At 42.2% G+C, this 17,180-nt stretch overlaps 1 protein-coding gene across 3 annotated transcripts in view; it reads right to left on the bottom strand.

Moving 5' to 3' along the window:
- Positions 1–15,763, bottom strand: part of SNX27 (sorting nexin family member 27) — an 87,058-nt gene extending 71,295 nt beyond the window's left edge. For 2 of the 3 annotated variants that reach the window (XM_025367004.1, XM_025366993.1), the window contains exon 1: positions 15,271–15,763. In XM_025367004.1, coding sequence (XP_025222789.1) covers positions 15,271–15,581 — 311 coding nt within the window. In that variant the 5' untranslated portion in view covers positions 15,582–15,763. The remainder of the gene's footprint in view (positions 1–15,270) is intronic. The other variant, XM_025367014.1, reaches the window with a different exon arrangement.
- Between the last annotated feature and the right edge of the window lie 1,417 nt (positions 15,764–17,180).

The raw sequence follows: 17,180 nt of genomic DNA, 5'->3' as shown, positions 1-17,180 counted from the left end.
ATCATGGTGAAACCCCATTAAAAAAAAGAAAAAGAGTGAACCTTAATATATGCAAATATTTTAAAAATCAGTTAGGAGGTTGGAAGAATCCCAGACTGTGACAAGAGAACCTAACTGTACTTCAAAGGTATTTTTAAAAACCTCACTCAAGTGAGTGGAGGAAAAGTTATGGATCTAAGTGACTGAAAATGAAAAGAGTCTATAAAACTAAAGGCAAAAGGGACTACCAACAAGTACGGTAGTTTAGTCAATAAAGTTGTTTTCCACGAGGGTACTCGTTAACAATTCTGATACTGCAAACAAGCTTACTGGAATTGAACAATTAAGTAAATGGGTGGCAGATGGGAGAAGCCCAGTTTCTCACTGTGGGAATGGAAATTGACAGAAGATCGGCAAGGGGAGGAGGCTAGAATAATACATGTGGTAATGCAGCAGAGATGGAGAATCAGAACTCATGTTTAATTTAATATAATACAGAGGGTTACAGAGAGAAGTATTTATAGATATGTATATACACAAGAGTTAATATACACACATAAATTTCTTTGCTGTCAGCCAAAATGGCCTAAAAGAAACCACACCCTAATGCCCAGAATGCCCAGATCTTGGTCTGTAAAACCAATAAAGGAACCAGGGACCTTTAAATAAATGGCTGATTCTAGGACTACAGCAGGAAATATACAAGATGAGCCTGGAGTACTTTACAGTATTAGAAAACAAAACAAAAACTATCTTGCCTCTCTTCAGTCATGATTTAGTGTAACCGCTGTCCAGCCTTAGCAACTGCCTAAATACAAGTGAGCAGAAAACAACCACCTCAAAGTTATAGGGTCCCAAAATTTCAATCAATTTCAGTTTTCTCTTCTTGATTTTATTTTTATTTATTTATTTGTTGAGACGGAGTCTTGCTCTGTCACCCAGGCTAGAGTGCAGTGGTGTGATCTCGGCTTACTGCAACCTCCACCTCCCAAGTTCAAGTGGTTCTCCTGCCTCAGCATCCCAAGTAAATGAGACTACAGGTGCACACCACCATGCGCAGCTAATTTTTGTATTTTCAGTAGAGACGGGGTTTCACCATGTTGGCCAGGATGGTCTTGATCTCTTGAATCTCATGATAAAACAGTATTCTCTTCTTGATTTTTAAAACCATTATCATAAAACATTCTTTTAATGCAATAATTCTGACAAATTATTCTTTGTTAGTAAAAGACAATGTAAAAGACAATATAAAAGACAATATAAAAGTGTCTTGGCTCAAAATAAGACCAAAAATAAAAACAAACCAAAAAAACCTTCATTTAATTCTAATTAGGTCTCATCTTTGGCAAATATTGGGGAAAACAAACAAACAAAAAAAATGTTAATTACATACAGACCAAATTGAACAAATTTCTGGGATTCTATGGAGAGAGCCTTACTTCTCAAATCCTTTGGCACCTTTTTTAAGTATGAAAAGTAAGATTCAGTCTTTTTTATTTTATTTTTTTTGAGACAGAGTCTCGCTCTGTCACCCAGGCTGGAAAACAGTGACGCGATCTCGGCTCACTGCAAGCTCCACCTCCAGGGTTCACAGCATTCTCCTGTCTCAGCCTCCAGAGTAGCTGGGATTACAGGTGCCCGCCAGCACCCCAGATAATTTTTTGTATTTTTAGTAGAGACAGGGTTTCACTGTGTTTGCCAGGATGGTCTCAATCTCCTGACCTTATGATCCACCCGCCTCGGCCTCCCAAAGTGCTGGGATTACAGGCGTGAGCCACTGCGTCCAGCCCAATCTTTTTTTTTTTTTTTTTTTTGAGACACAGTCTCACTCTGTTGCCCAAGCTCTGGAGTACAGTGGCCTGATCTCAGCTCACTACAACCTCTGCCTCCCAGGCTCAAGCAATTCTCCTGCCTCAGCCTCCCGAGCAGGAGGGATTACAGGTGTGTGCCACCTCACCCAGCTTTTTTTTTTTTTTTGACAGAGTCTCACTCTGTTGCCCAGGATGGAGTGCACTGGTGTGGTCTTGACTCACTGCAACTTCCACCACCCAGGTTCAAATGATTCTCCAGCTAATTTTTGTGTTTTTAGTAGAGACAGGAGTTTCACCATGTTGGTCAGGCTGGTCTTCAACTCATGACCTCAAGTGGTCTGTCCCTTTAGCCTCCCAAAGCGCTCAGATTACAGGCATGAGCCACTGTGCCTGGCCAAATTCAACCTTTATACCAATATTTTTTATTTATCTTTTTTTTTTTTTTTTTTTCTGAGATGGAGTCTCGCTCTGTCGCCCAGGCTGGAGTGCAGTGGCCGGATCTCAGCTCACTGCAAGCTCCGCCTCCTGGGTTCAAGCGATTCTCCTGCCTCAGCCTCCCAAGTAGTTAGGATTACAGGTGCCCGCCACCACACCTGACTAATTTTTGTATTTTTAGTGAAAACAGGGTTTCACCATGTTGGCCAGGCTGGTCTCAAACCCCTGACCTCAAGTGATCTGCCCCTTTGGCCTCCCAAAGTACTGGGATTACAGACATGAGACACAGCACCCAGCCTATACCAGTATTTTTAAAGCACCTACGTTCAAAAATTTAACACTGGGCAAAAGGGCAAATAAAGTTTGCCCCTGGCAAAGTTGAGAAACTGAGAAATATGTTAATTGGCATCTGGTCTTCCCAAAAAGGAAAAGAAAGAATAAACAACTTGTCAAACAAGCTGCTTACCATCACTGGGTCTTTTTACCTTTGACTGGGTGTTCTAGTTACAAAGAATGCTGCCTGAGGCAGAAAAAGTACAAATAAGACTCATCTGTTCTTCAACCTTAGTATCTCCAGCCAGAAGTAACACGAGTTTATTACTGGGGACGAAAGAATTATAGAGTCCTCAAACCTTCTAACTCCAAGGCAGTCAGTATACAAATATAATCAGGTAGATTTATTTCTAAATAAATGAATCATATTTGTCATTCAGAGAAAAAAAGTATAATAAGGCTTAAGGATTTAAGATATTTAAAAAATAAATATAAAAATATAATCAAGCTGACCGGGCATGGTGGCTCATGCCTGTAATCCCAGCACATTGGGAAGCCGAGGCCGGTGGATCACCTGAGGTCAGGAATTTGAGACCAACCTGATCAATATGGTGAAACTCCATCTCTATTAGAAATACAAAAATTAGCCGGGCGTGGTGGCAGATGCCTATAGTCCCTGCTACTCAAGAGGCTGAGACAAGAGAATTGCTCGAACCCAGAAGGTGGAGGTTGCAATGAGCTGAGATTGTGCCACTGCATTCCAGCCTGGGCGACAGAGTAAGACTCTGTCTCAAAAAAAAAAAAAAAAAAAAAATCAAGCTATTCAGAAAAAAAAAAAAGCTCATTTGTTACCTGATTATTACCTGTAAAGCCAATGTAACCACTTGTCACCAAGAATAAAAACAAACTTGTCCATTTCCCTCTTAGTAGAATACAAAATTCCAGTCAGAATCTTAGGCCAGGTGAGGTAGCTCACTCCTGTAATCCCAACACTTTGGGAGGCCAAGGCGGGAGGATGGCTTGAGCCCAGGAGTTTGAGACCAGCCTGGGGAACATAGCAAGACCCTAACTTTACAAAAAAAATTTTTTAAATTAGCTGTGCATGGTGGCACACGCCCACAGTCCCAGTTACTCAGGAGGCTGAAGCAGAAGGATCACTTGAGCCCAGGAGATCAACAGCTGCAGTGAGTTATGATTGTGCCACTGCACACCAGCGTGGGCGAAAAAGTGATACCTTGTCTCTGAAATAAATAAATAAATAAATAATTTTTTTTAAAATGTAAGCACAATGTCTTTATCATATGTGAGAGGCTAAAGAATTACCAGTGAGGTCTTAAAGTAAGTTCTGATGCTCCAAAAATATACAACACTGATTTATTTTGTCTGGATAGGATTTTTTTTTTTCATTTTTATCTTTAAAAACTTGATCAGTACAGAGCAACCCTACAGTTCTATCCTATCATAGGGTCGACATGACAATGGGTTACTTCTTTGTACTGGAGGACAATAAATGTTAGAAATGGGAAAGGGTCAGGCGCGGTGGCTCACGCTTATAATCCCAGCACTTTGGGAGGCCGAGGCAGGAGGATCATTTGAATCCACAAGTTCAAAACCAGTCAGGGCAACAAAGTAGGACCCTGTCTCTACAAAAATAAAAATAAAAATTAGGTTGGGAGTGGTGGCTTATGCCTGTAATCTCAGCATTTTGGGAAGCCAAGGTGGGTGGATCACTGAGGTCAGGAGTTCGAGATCAGACTGGCCAACATAGTGAAACCCTGTCTCTATTAAAAAATACAAAATGGGCTGGGCATGGTGGCTCACGCCTGTAATCCCAGCACTTTGGGAGGCCAAGATGGGTGGATCACGAGGTCAGAAGATCGAGACCATCCTGGCTAACAAGGTGAAACCCCGTCTCTACTAAAAATACAAAAAATTAGCCAAGTGTGATGGCATGCACCTGTAGTCCCAAATACTCGGGAGGCTAAGGCAGGAGAATCACTTGAACTCAGGAGGCAGAGGTTGCAATGAGCCAAAATCGTGCCACTGCACTCCAGTCTGGGCGACAGCGAGACTCCATCTAAAAAAAAATACATATATATATATATATATATAAGGCAGGTATGGTAGCATGCGCCTGTAATCCTAGCTACTTAGGAGGCTGAGGCAGGATAATTGCTTGGACCTGGGAGGTGGAGGTTGCAGTGAGCTGAGATCATACCACTGCACTCCAGCCTGGGTGACAGGGCAAGACTCTGTTTCAAAAAAAATAAGTAAATAAAATAAACAAATAATATAAACATTAGCCAGGTGTAGTAGCACGTGCAAGTCGTCCCAGCTACTTGGGAGGCTGAGGTGGGAGAATCCCTTGAGTCCAGGAGGTCCTGGCTTCAGTGAGCTGTGATTGCACCACTACACTCTAGCCTGGGCAAGAAAAATAAATTAAATTTAAATTTAAAAAAAAAGTAAAGGGAAAGAAAGTTGCTAATAGCCATGATGATTTTCCTAAAGTAACTCATTTTCCTCCTACACATTTCTGAGGACCCCCCCACTCAGTTGTTCACCACCAAAACACAACTAGTCCTAAATAATTTCCCAACACCAACTCAGTGTTTGAGAGCTGCTACATTCTGAATCATTGTCAACATGACCAATTTAAATGCTACCCTCAAGTGATTTTAACTTGGTATACTGACCACAGTGAAAGTTAATTAAAGAATAAAATATACTTGTTTTATCAATAACCTTGGTTTGCAAGTCAGGTAAATCATCAAAGGAAAAAAAATCTTGATTTTTTTGAAGTTCTATTTCACTACTAATTCTGAATTACTACATAATGTAATTAAAAGCATGATTCCTCATGTGATCTGGTAAATTTGTTCTGGGGCTGCAACCTGCATTCTGAATCTCAACCACCCATTTCCTGTACATTCAATTAATCCCAAGTGGTCCTGTACATGAATGTGAATAGATAGTATAATCTATCATGACAACTGAAAAAAACAGCTGAAATACCTTCATTTATGAAAGACAGTCTTTACAAATTAGCAACGAGATAAACTTTTGAAGGGATGACCCTTTGACGATCAAATACCATTTTTTAATCCCAGTTAAATTTGAGCAATTTCTTTTGGAAATGAGAAACACGGACTACAGTTTCTGTAAGTCTGTAGTCCATTCCAACATATTCAAAGAGAAGAAAGGTACAGTCGGACCTTTTCCAAATCAGGAATATAAAAGATAACTGGGTAGGACAGGGAAATCTAAAATAATCTACTAGCACATAACTCACAAAGGAAACTTCAGTGTCACATTTCCTTGATACAAAACATGAGGTAGAGAGAACAAAACTCATTGCTGTTTCCAAGTAAAGACAGAGGCAAGAACAAATGTTCTAGATGATTAAACTGACCAGCAAAAGAAGTAGAAAAAGTTTCCAAAATTTTCAGAGGCCATCGTGTTTTCCAAGATCTCCAAATATTCATTTAATCAATCTCCTAATTTTTAAAACATAATATATAAATATAAATAAAAGTAGATAGACAAATAGATATAAAAGTACTGTGGTATTTATGGGGGGAAGAGACAACCTTCCTAGTTAATAATCTTATTGAAAGTTCTGTGAGAGTATTCAGCCTCTTGAAAGCAGCTGGGAGAGCATGCACCAGAGCAGCTGACTCTCTGCAGATTGCCTGTACTTTTCCAGAGGGAAGTAAGCTAATTCCTTGTGGATCAAGTCCGTAGAAAACATAGGCCAATCATTCTGGTCTTTCTCTGAGGTTTGACACAAGAATCTAAAAAGTTTCAGATAGCTTAAGCAAAAACAGACCATTTCTTAAAAGATGTTTTCATATCAATGGAAGTTCACTGAGGAAGTACACATAAGAGTACTCAAATACAACTCCTTATTCAGCAACTCAATACCTTACGGAGACGCACATTTCCTCAACTATTATGAGAACCTTATTTAGTTGGCAGGGAGCAATAAATAATAAACAAGAGACTACACACATACTACCTAGCATTTGACTAATATCATATCACAAAATTTAACCTGGAGTACTAATATTATGAAAGAAAGCAAAAATTCACTTTGTGGTCACCACCAAGTCTTAAACTTATTTGAAGGAGCTTCACAGGAATTTTCATTTTGAAGGGAGATATTAAGTGTAAACTTTAGTACCACATTAATTCCCCGTCTTCAGTCCCCTCAGCTCCAACATGCTGTATGCCAAAATAAAAGATTTAAATTAAAAGAAACATCTTTGGCCGGGTGCAGTGGCTCATGCCTGTAATACTTTGGGAGGCCGAGGTGGGTGAATCATGAGGTCAGGAGTTCAAGACCAGTCTGGCCAGCATGGTGAAACCCGGTCTCTACTAAAAATACAAAAAATCAGCCAGGCATGGTGGTGCACACCTGTAATCTCAGTTACTCAGGAGGCTAAGGCAGGAGAATTGCTTGAACCTGGGAGGCTAAGGTTGCAGTGAGCCGAGATAGTGCCACTGCTCTCCAGCCTGGGCAACAGAGCAAGACTCCGTCTCAAAAAAAAAAAAAGGCAGCATCTCCAAATCAGAGGAACAGACTTGGAACTTGGAGGAAAGTACAGCTAGAATAGAACAGGCCTGTAGCACACAAGGATGACAGTTATCAACTGTAAATACAACAGTAAGTATAGTCATTTAAAACATAAGAAAGAGAGAGGATAACTGAGAAGCCGGATTCGATCGTGAAATAAAATACATACACAAGTTAAAGACAACCAGCTCCTCACCAGCTGTTCCCAGTTCTGGGTGTCAGAGCTTAGTTGTTCTTAGTTCCCTTCTTTATATAGTACAAGACAGTCCAAAAGACTAGATGCTCTGAAATTATTCTAATTCTAATAGTGATTTTCCTCTTTCACCTGGGAAAAGTTATTCAACCTCTTCTGGTAAATAATTATATAAAACTAAATTCACAGTAAGTTCTGGGTATTAATGCACACACAGCTATATTCTGAGCTCATAAAGAGAAAAAAATCCAAACTTCTTGGGATTACATTCAAAGTCATCTTTTTTAAATCTTACTGCAACCTTCCTTTCCAGTTTCTATTACCACAAATGTCTACAGACAAACAGCAACTTCAAGCCCCTTGCTAGCCTAAGAGCTATTCACATTTTCCCCTCTTTGGTCACAGTTTTCCTCAACCTATAAAATCTTTGCCCCTTCTCTGAAGTTTTATTTGTTCTTCAATCAAGTTTAAAAGCCTTATATGAGCGGTCTCCCTGCCAGTCTTCTCAGGCATATTCACTCCTTCCTCTATACTTCGATTGTGCATTTTCATTTATCTCTATTACTTCGTCTAGCTTTACACACAGTAAATTGTTTACCTTCCCTACTGCAGTGTAAGCTTCTCAAAGGCAGGGATGCAGAGACCCTGTGACTCATACAAGCCAAGCAGTACTTTATATACAGTGTGTGCTTACTTGTGGAACCAGACTGAGTACGAAGTAATATTTAGCAGGCCAATATCAGGAAAAGTGATGCTCTAAATTACTGTTTTTCAGACAGTGGATCACAACCTAATGAGTTGTGAAATTAATATACCAGGCCACTACCAGCACTCAAAAAAACAAACAAACTCAAAATACGAACAAACTAAAAAATACCAGAGTGGGCCTGGCACGGTGGCTCACACCTGTAATCCCAGCACTTTGGGAGGCCGAGGCAAGTGGATCACTTCAGCCCAGGAATCTCAGACCAGCCTGGGCAACATGGTGAAACCCTGTTTCTACAAAAAATACAAAAAATTAGCTGGGCATGGTGGCATGTGCCTATGGTCCCAGTTTTCTGGGAAGCTAAGGTGGGAGGAAAAAAGAAACCAAAAAAAAAAACTGTATTTACTGGTATCATGCACTCTGGTGTTTGGTTTTGTTTTAGAGACAGGGTCTCACTCTGTCTCCCAGGCTTGAGTTCAGTGATGTGATCATGACTCACTGCAGCCTCAACATGCCAGGCTCAAGCAATCCTCCCACCTCAGCCTCCTGAGAAGCTGGGACTATAGGCACATGTCACCACATGTGGCTAACTTTTGTATTTTTGGCAAAGATGAGGTTTCACCATGTTGCCCAGGCCAGTTTCAAACTCCTGAGCTCAAGTGATCTGCCCACCTCGGCTTCCCAAAATGCTGGGATTACAGGCGTGAGCCACCGTGCCTGGTCAGTAAATATAATTTTTGTGAAGCTTATTTCAGGTGTGTTTTTTTGTTTTTTTGGTGTTTTTTTTTTTTCATATATATTGGGCTGTAATGTAAAATGTATCTCTTACTATGAGTTGCAATGTTTTAAAAGATATTTTAAAACTGCCTAAAATTTTTTTCCAAATGTGGGCTGAACTGTACCAACCCATCCATGGGCTCTTACTGGATTGCCCAAGAAACACAGAAAACACCTATATTATAGCTGAGGTGGAAGAAAAGAATGAACTTAACTGGCTCTAACCTAAACTACCACAATATCCTTTTGTCAGCAATGCCATCATCTAATGAATGAACTTGCCACAGATTATGCTCAAAAAGCACTTTCCAGTGATCATAAATTGTTAAGTGTCTGCTTGTCAATTAAGTCTCTTTGCTTATCTACAAGGTCATAAGAATTATTCCCAATGGGACTTACCTTGAAAAATAATTATCCTTGAGAGTATGGTAACAGGTCCTCATCTGAAATAAACTGGTCAGTGGTGGATGGAAAGAGAACTGTTCTTCACAATAATTTAAAAGACCCAGACAAATCGTTACGCTACTAATAAAATATATTTTCCTGGTTACAGCAATCTGTGGAAGTGATTTCTGAGGGGAAGGTAATGCTATTTTCAAATTCAGTTTTATTTGTTTGCAACCTCAACTACCTGTGAAATTAAAAGGAATTTAAAAATGATTGTTCTGCTGTCTTCACTGATAACCAACAGGGTAAAGATAGCAAAAATAAAGGCAAAGAATGCCTGCTTTAGTCCCCTGTCTCTCTTCCAATTTAACAATGGGTAATAGTGGGTAAATAAAGATATAAAATAGTTACAGTTCACAATAGTAGAACCAAAGTTCAACCGCTATTGAAGTTTATATGAATGTAACTGAATTCTAAGTTATTAGCAAGGTGCTCAAGCCTGTAATGCCAGCAGTTTAGGAGGCCAAAGTGGGCAGATCACTTGAGGCCAGGGGTTCAAGACCACACTGGGCAAAATGGCAACCCCATCTCTACAAAAAAAAAAAAAAGTACGAAAAAATTAGCTAGGTGTGGTAGTGCATGCCTGCAGTCCCAGCTACTCGGAAGGCTGAGGTGGGAGGATCACTTGAGCCCAGAATTCAAGTACAGCCTGGGCAACATAGTGAGACTCCTATCTCTTTAAAAGAAAAAAAAAAAAGCTGTAAAAAGAGAGAAAATAGTCAAGATCTAGAATCCAAAGATCTGGATTTAATTCTGGTTGCCATTCATTGGTACAACACTCAGTTTCCATTTCCTCTCTTATAAAATAGGGATAATACTCATATATTCATTTGGCAAGTATTTTTGTTTGTTTGTTTTTGTTTTTTACTTTTTTTTTTTGAGACGGAGTCTCGCTCTGTCGCCCAGGCTGGAGTGCAGTGGCACGATCTTGGCTCACTGCAAGCTCCACCTCCCAGGTTCACGCCATTCTCCTGCCTCAGCCTCCCAAGAAGCTGGGACTACAGGTGCCCACCACCACACCCGGCTACTTTTTTTGTATTTTTAGTAGAGACAGGGTTTCACCGTGTTCGCCAGGATGGTCTCGATCTCCTGACCTCATGATCCACCTGCCTCAGCCTCCCAAAGTGCTGGGATTACAGGCGTGAGCCACCGTGCCCAGCCTTGGCAAATATTTATTGAAGAATACTTTCTGTGTGCCACCAGACATTTGGCTAGGGATACAACAAATACATAGTATTTGATGTTGTCCCTGCCTTTGATGAGCTTATAATCTTTCTACCTCACAGGGCTGTGTGAAGATCAGAGGTAAAAACACTACAAACTGGCTGGCTGGGTGTAAAAACACTACAAACTATAACACACTATACACACTGCAAAGCAGTAAAATGACTATTATAACTATTAATATTAACTTGCTCTACCTCTTAACCATCCATCTTTATTTCAAGAGCTTAGCAAGATCCAATAAATAAAGTATAGATGATCAGACAGAACAGTTAGTATTAAACTGGTTTTCCACTTAGGTTGGAATTTGAGAGCCGAACAATTCACTATTTGTTGGTATAGCCTTAGCTCATTACTCTCGATATAATCATGAAAATAAAATGAACTGATTATCCAAGGCCTACAACCTACTGCATCACCCTGGGCATGTAACTGGGTATGTGGGTTGCATTACCCATACCTGGCAAAGGAGTAAAAAAATAAAGATTTCTAGGCCCTATGAAAGATCTACTGAACCATAACCCTTAAAAGGTGAGCCTGAGAATCTGTACTTTTGATAAGCACACCCAACTGCTTCTTATGTACCCTAAAGCCTGAGAACCGCTGCCATAAAAATTTCCTTTGATCAATAACCATGATTTGGTTATTTCAAACATTACCAAAATCTACCTAGAAAGTATCAGCGAAATAGAATTCAGTTACAATTGAGACAGCAGCTCTTGAGACAGTACTTAGTCTGTTACATGACTCACACTTAACTCATAAAAATACTTCTTGTGGCACCAGTCTCTTTATTCATTTTCAGACTCTCACATAAAATGAAGTTAAAACACTGACTTTCAAAAAACAAATTGATATACACAGTTTTAATTTATCGTATGACTTTAATGAGGGAAAGCTGATGGGTCTATTATCTGGTGGCTATCAAGGAGGAAAGCATATACACTGACTAGCAGAAATATATCATGATTCTGAATGCTTGCAAGCCAATCTTAGTGGTCCATGCTTAAACTAATCCCTCAAAAATACAGACAGTTTTATATCTATATCCACTGCACATGAAAACCTTCCAGCAGCATCTCTCAAGAAATCAATCAAGAGTCCTTGGAACTACTTTAACCTTAAGAAAATTAACCTGAAGTCAAATGTTACTTCACATACTATATAATTAGTGCAAAGACATATTTATTTTGGTTCTGTTTGTTGAAAGCATTCTTTACTCATTAGCCTCCAGGTACATACACATCAAAGGGAAAATACTCAGTATATGTTACACTGGGAAAAATTACAAGGTGGAAACCAGCATTGCTAGTCAAAAAAACTTTCCATCTGCAGTAAAATTTAGAGCCCAGAGGGCTTGTTCATACTGCAGTACTAAGCTCTGTTAGAATCTAGACGTCTAGTTTTGAAAGGAGAAAGGGCAAACTGAACCATATGGGTTCCAATTTAGTTTCAGGACTAAAGATTAGGACAGCCTTGGTAAGCCTTTCCTTGTGTTTAAAAGAAACACAAAGAAACTGATGCTCTTACTTGTGTCCAAGTTTGTATGCCCTTAAAAGTTACTCTGTTCTTTCACATCTCTGTCAGTTGTCCAAACAAGTGAATTATAAAAACAATTTGTAAACATAATAGAAGAATCTAAAATAGGGAAAAGTCTTAAATACCAATTACCAAGGTCCAAACGTTCACCTACGACTTGATATAAACTATATCCACACAATGATAATCCACCTATCCCTAATTCTGACCCCACCTGGCTCTTAATCAACATGCAAAGCTTTCCTGGGACAATAGAGGTAAACTTTAAGAACTTGGAGGACAGACAACAGTTCTAAGGAGTACTGCCTAAAAAAATGCTTTAGGAAAATTAGCATCCATCTAACCAAGATCAAGACAAGTAGCAGGCACAGATATCCCTCAAGAACCACATCTATTGCATTGCTGATTTCCCCTCACTTGAAACCCTAAAGAGAAGGCACAGACTATCGAAGAAAGGAAGAAAAGAGAAAGACACTGTATAGTTGAGGTCTCAGAGAATGTACCACTAGCTTGGCTTTGGGCTGTAATTATCATTACTTCCCCTATAGTACCAAAGAAGGTTCAGATAATTTGGAAATCAAAATACATATAGTTGGAAGGGTGAGAAACCAATGCCAGGAAGATTGCTGATTACCACAACCTTCCAGAGAGGTCTTCTAGGCAGAGTATTCTTTTCCCCTGCCCACTAAAAGCAACAAAGTTCTCTACTTACCACAAAGGATGTGCCAAAAAGCAATGTTTTTTCTCTAGAAGGCAAAGATTTCCCAGCTTCCTAATCTGGAACTTGAGCCTAAGGCAAGTCCTTCTACCTTTCCTAGGGGATCATCTGAGGTCTCCTTTACAGTTTATATCTAGGCTCTTGGGCAGAAGCCACAATAAAGGCAAGAAGTCGCTAACTATGTATGTTGGGATGTGTGTATCTGTAAAGATAAATCATGTTAACTATAGTCTGCTACAGAATTACTCTTTTTTGTTTAGTTCCTTTAGATCCTGTGAAGAGTAAATAATTTAGAACTTTATCATAAATTCGTAATTGTAAATGCTTTAGCTTTAAATTTAAAAATAAGAAGCTGAGTCCAAAGTTAACTTTCAAAGGCAAAGGAAAATGACAATTCCAAGACCTTCTATTGGAAGAAAACATCAGCCACAAATTTTGAGTTATCTATAAAGAAAATAATTAAGTGCCCAAGTATAAGAAATCTGAAAGTCATTATTGTAATCCCAGCACTTTGGGAGGCCGAGGCGGGCGGATCACCTGAGGTCAGGAGTTTGAGACCAGCCTGGCCAACATGGTGAAACCCCGTCTCTACTAAAAATACAAAATTAGCTGGGCGTGATGGCACATGCCTGTAATCCCAGCTATTCAGGAGGCTGAGGAGGGAGAATAGCTTGAACCTGGGAGGCGGAAGTTGCAGTGAGCCGAGATCGCGCCACTGCACTCCAGCCTGGGCGATGATCGAAACTCCATCTCAAAAAAAAAAAAGTATATATATATATATATATATATATATATATATAGTCAGAGAATACTAGGAATACTAGGAGACAGTACATAGTACATTAATGAAACAGGAAAGCATCTATTTACAGAAAGAACAGAAGAAAGGTATATTGCCTCCAAACACTGGCCTAGGTGAGCAACTATTTTTTTTTTCAATCAGCTCTCCCAGTTTAAAACCAACTATTTCTTGAGGTAGAAGAGATGAGGAAACAGAATGAGTGGACACCATAGAGTAAGAATGTCAAGGATAAGGGTAGATGGCACGAGATGAGTAAGAAGGAATGGACTTCTCTACAAGGCAGATTTTCAAAAGACTATCCCCTTTGCAAACCTACTGTTTTACAAGAGGTAACTGAAGGTTGTGGAAATTACAATTAAAATAAAATTTATTAAAAAATGAGAATGATTTCACGTGGGCAAATCGAAACATGGAGGGAGAGAGTAAAAGTGTAAAAAAGGAATGCACAACATATATTCAGTGAGAAGAAACACAGCACTGAAGACTGCTGAGGTGCACGGAGACAATGCGAGCACACACCGCCTGCAAGTCAACCAGCAATCACTATCCGAATTTCAATACAAAGTACAAAAACACAAATGTAACACCTAGATTAGAGTAGTGGAGGAGGTGTGCACAGAGATTGCAAGACAAGGCAGCATCCCGCAAGAGCATGAAGAGATGTGGTGGGGAAGGCGTATGAAGGGGGAGGGACTGCAGCAGGGGAGAGAGGGTGGGCTGCAGCAGCAGAAGGCGCCTTAAAAAAACAGAAGAAAGGAAAAGCAGCCTAGGGGAGAGAAAGACTAGGACAAAGTCAAGTGTGGGATCACAGTAGGACAGAGTAGAAGAGGCAGCAGAGACGGGCATGCCCTAAAAAAGCAGAGCGGTCAAAGACCCAAAAAGGGCTTGAAGTAGTTTGGGAGGAGGAGGAGTGACAAGGGGTCTACCATAAACCTGACTAGAAGGAGGCATGAGTATAGAGCAGGAGTAAAGGCAGGAGGCCAGGGCAGAGATGCTCTCAGAGGGGTGTGCTGATGGAGACACTAGATTCCAAATTAGGGTGTGATACGAGAAACTACAGTGTCAAATCCCACGCCCCCTACCCCAAAGGCATGCAAGGGTCAGAAAGCAAGGTAAACTCTTGGAGTAGAAATACAAAAACATGGGGAGGAAAGGGGCACACGGTGGGATGGAAAAATTTAGGGGCAGCTTAACCATGAGGAGAGGGTAACTAAGGAAAGAAAAAGGAGTGGAGCGGGGAGGGATGCTGTTTCCGGAGGAAAAGTAGGAGCAGACCAGAGTTCCTGCCTACTTGGTCTGGAGGGCAGAAGGGGCAGTCCACGGGGACGGAGGGGAGTGGTGGAGAACGAAATTGCGATGCTGAAGATGAGAACTTGGGGAGGACACGGTACTGGCTGGATCAGAAAACGAAACGCCGTCAGTAAGGAGCAGATGAGGTTCCTTCTGAGCAAGACGAGGGGGAGTGAGGAGCAGAATGCAGCACGCCAAACGGGAAGGCAAAGGGGCGGAGAAGAGCCCAGAGTAATCGGGGCACGGGGTAGAGCACTGGGGGCGCAAGGGCATCAGCTGGAGACGACGGGGTGGGAGACGGGCGTCGCAGAAGCCCCGGGTCGGGTGGGGGGAGGGCAACCCACAAGGAGGGGCCCGGCTGCGGAGGCCTGAGGGGCCGGGGTCGCGAGGCCGGCTCGGAGCTCGGGGGAGGTGCGGCCTGGGGATGACAAGGGTAGCGGGGAGTGCAGGGGCAGGAGGAGGGGCGCGGGGAGGGTGGGGCGGCGGGCACCCCCGATACTCACACCTCCAGGATGCGGTCCCCCTTGCGCACCCCGGCCCGATCGGCCGCCCCCCCGGGCAGCACGGCGCTCACATGCTGCAGCGGCGCGTACAGCTCCCCGTTGATGCTCCGCAGTTGCCCGCCCTCGCTCACTTGGCCCCGCACGTTGAAGCCGTAGCCGGACTCGGACTTGACGATGCGCACGACCCGCGGGCCGCCGCCTCCCCCGCCGCCGTTCCCGGCGCAGTGGAGCCCAGACCCCCCGCCGCCGCCGCCACCTCCGTTCCTGTGAGGGGCTGAGGGGTGAATCCCTTCCCCGTCCTCGTCCGCCATCTTGCGAGCAGGCGAACCGTACCCCCGCCCCCTACGCCTCCAAGGCCTCGCGGCGCGTGCTCGCCCTGCCCGGCAGCCGCACGACCCCCGACGCGCGCGCCCGATCCGCCGGCCGCGGGACCGACTCGGTCAACGAGCTGCTGGTGGTGGGTGAAGAGGAGGCAGGGGGCGGGGGAAAAGCGGACAATTGGGCACCGTGGGGCCTCCTGGGAGATGTAGTTTATGGGCGGCGGGGGCGGGGAGCGGTCTGGGCCCGGGCCTGAGCCGAGGTTATAAGACGCAGTTCGGAGGCAAGGCCTGCCGGGAGTTGTAGTTTATCTTTTATGCTGGGTTAGGAGTTTGATCTGTTGGGTGAGGAGAGTATAACCCAGCACCGAGCGTGGTAAAATGATTCAGTTCTTGATGCGGACCAAGTTTCCCCCCCCCTTTCATTTCATAACCTCTAAAAAACAATAATGTTAGAATAACTTAACGTTTATGATTCAACAGAGTCTTAAATTATATCAAATCATTTTTTTGCACAGTAACTTATATGTTGACCAGGGCCCAACAACCTGTAAGGCAACCTGATTACGATTAGCTTCCGTATTTTACGTTATTAGGAAACAAAGAGTGCTAAGAGTCATCCAGCTACTAAGTATCCGGAACTAAGGCCCAGTTATTGTGCAACTTTCTTGTCCTGTATTGCAACTGTAGTCATGTGCCACATAAGGACATTTTGGTCTACAATGGACTGCACACACTAGGGAGGCCCCCTAAGATGATAATGGAGCTGAAAAATGTCTATCACCTAGTGATACAGTAGCCACCATAAGGTCATAGCACAACACATTACTCACATGTTTGGGGTGATGCTGGTGTTAACAAACCTGCACTGCCAGTCATATGAATGTATAGCACATATGATTATGTACAGTACATAATACTTGATAATGGTAAGAACTATGTTACTAGTTTATGAATTCACTATAGTTTTTATCACTATTTTAGGGTGTACTCCTGCTTGTTTTTAAGTTAACTGTAAAGCGGCCTCAGGCACATCCTTCAGAATGTATTCTAAGTATTCCAAGTATTGTGGGTTTTTTTCCATGTATTCCAAGTATTGTGTTTTTGTTTTTGTTTTGTTTTGTTTTGTTTTGTTTGTTTTTTGTTTTTAAGATGGAGTTTCACTCTTATCGCCCAGGCTGGAATGCAATGGCACGATCTCGGCTCACTGCAACCTCTGCCTCCCGGGTTCAAGTGATTCTCCTGCCTCAGCCTCCCAAGTAGCTGGGATTACAGGCATGCGCCACCATGCCTGGCTAGTTTTTTTGTAGTTTTAGTAGACACAGGGTTTCACCATGTTGGCCAAGCTGGTCTCGACTCCTGACCTCAGGTGATCTGCCCACTTCAGCCTCCCAAAGTGCTGGGATTACAGGTGTGAGCCACCGTGCCTAGCCCCAATTATTGTTACCATCAGATGACAGCTTTGTGCATGTTATTACCCATGAAGACCTTCCAGTGAGACGAGATGGAGGTGGAAGACAGTGAAATTGATGATCCAGATCTGGTGTAGGCATAGGCTATGTTTGTGTCTTCATTTTTAACCCCCAAAAAAGT

This window comes from Theropithecus gelada, chromosome 1, assembly GCF_003255815.1.
Source record: "Theropithecus gelada isolate Dixy chromosome 1, Tgel_1.0, whole genome shotgun sequence".
In the NCBI taxonomy this organism is placed as follows: domain Eukaryota; kingdom Metazoa; phylum Chordata; class Mammalia; order Primates; family Cercopithecidae; genus Theropithecus; species Theropithecus gelada.
The sequence above is the reverse complement of the archived record's forward strand: the minus strand, read 5'-3'. Positions and strand labels throughout refer to the sequence as shown.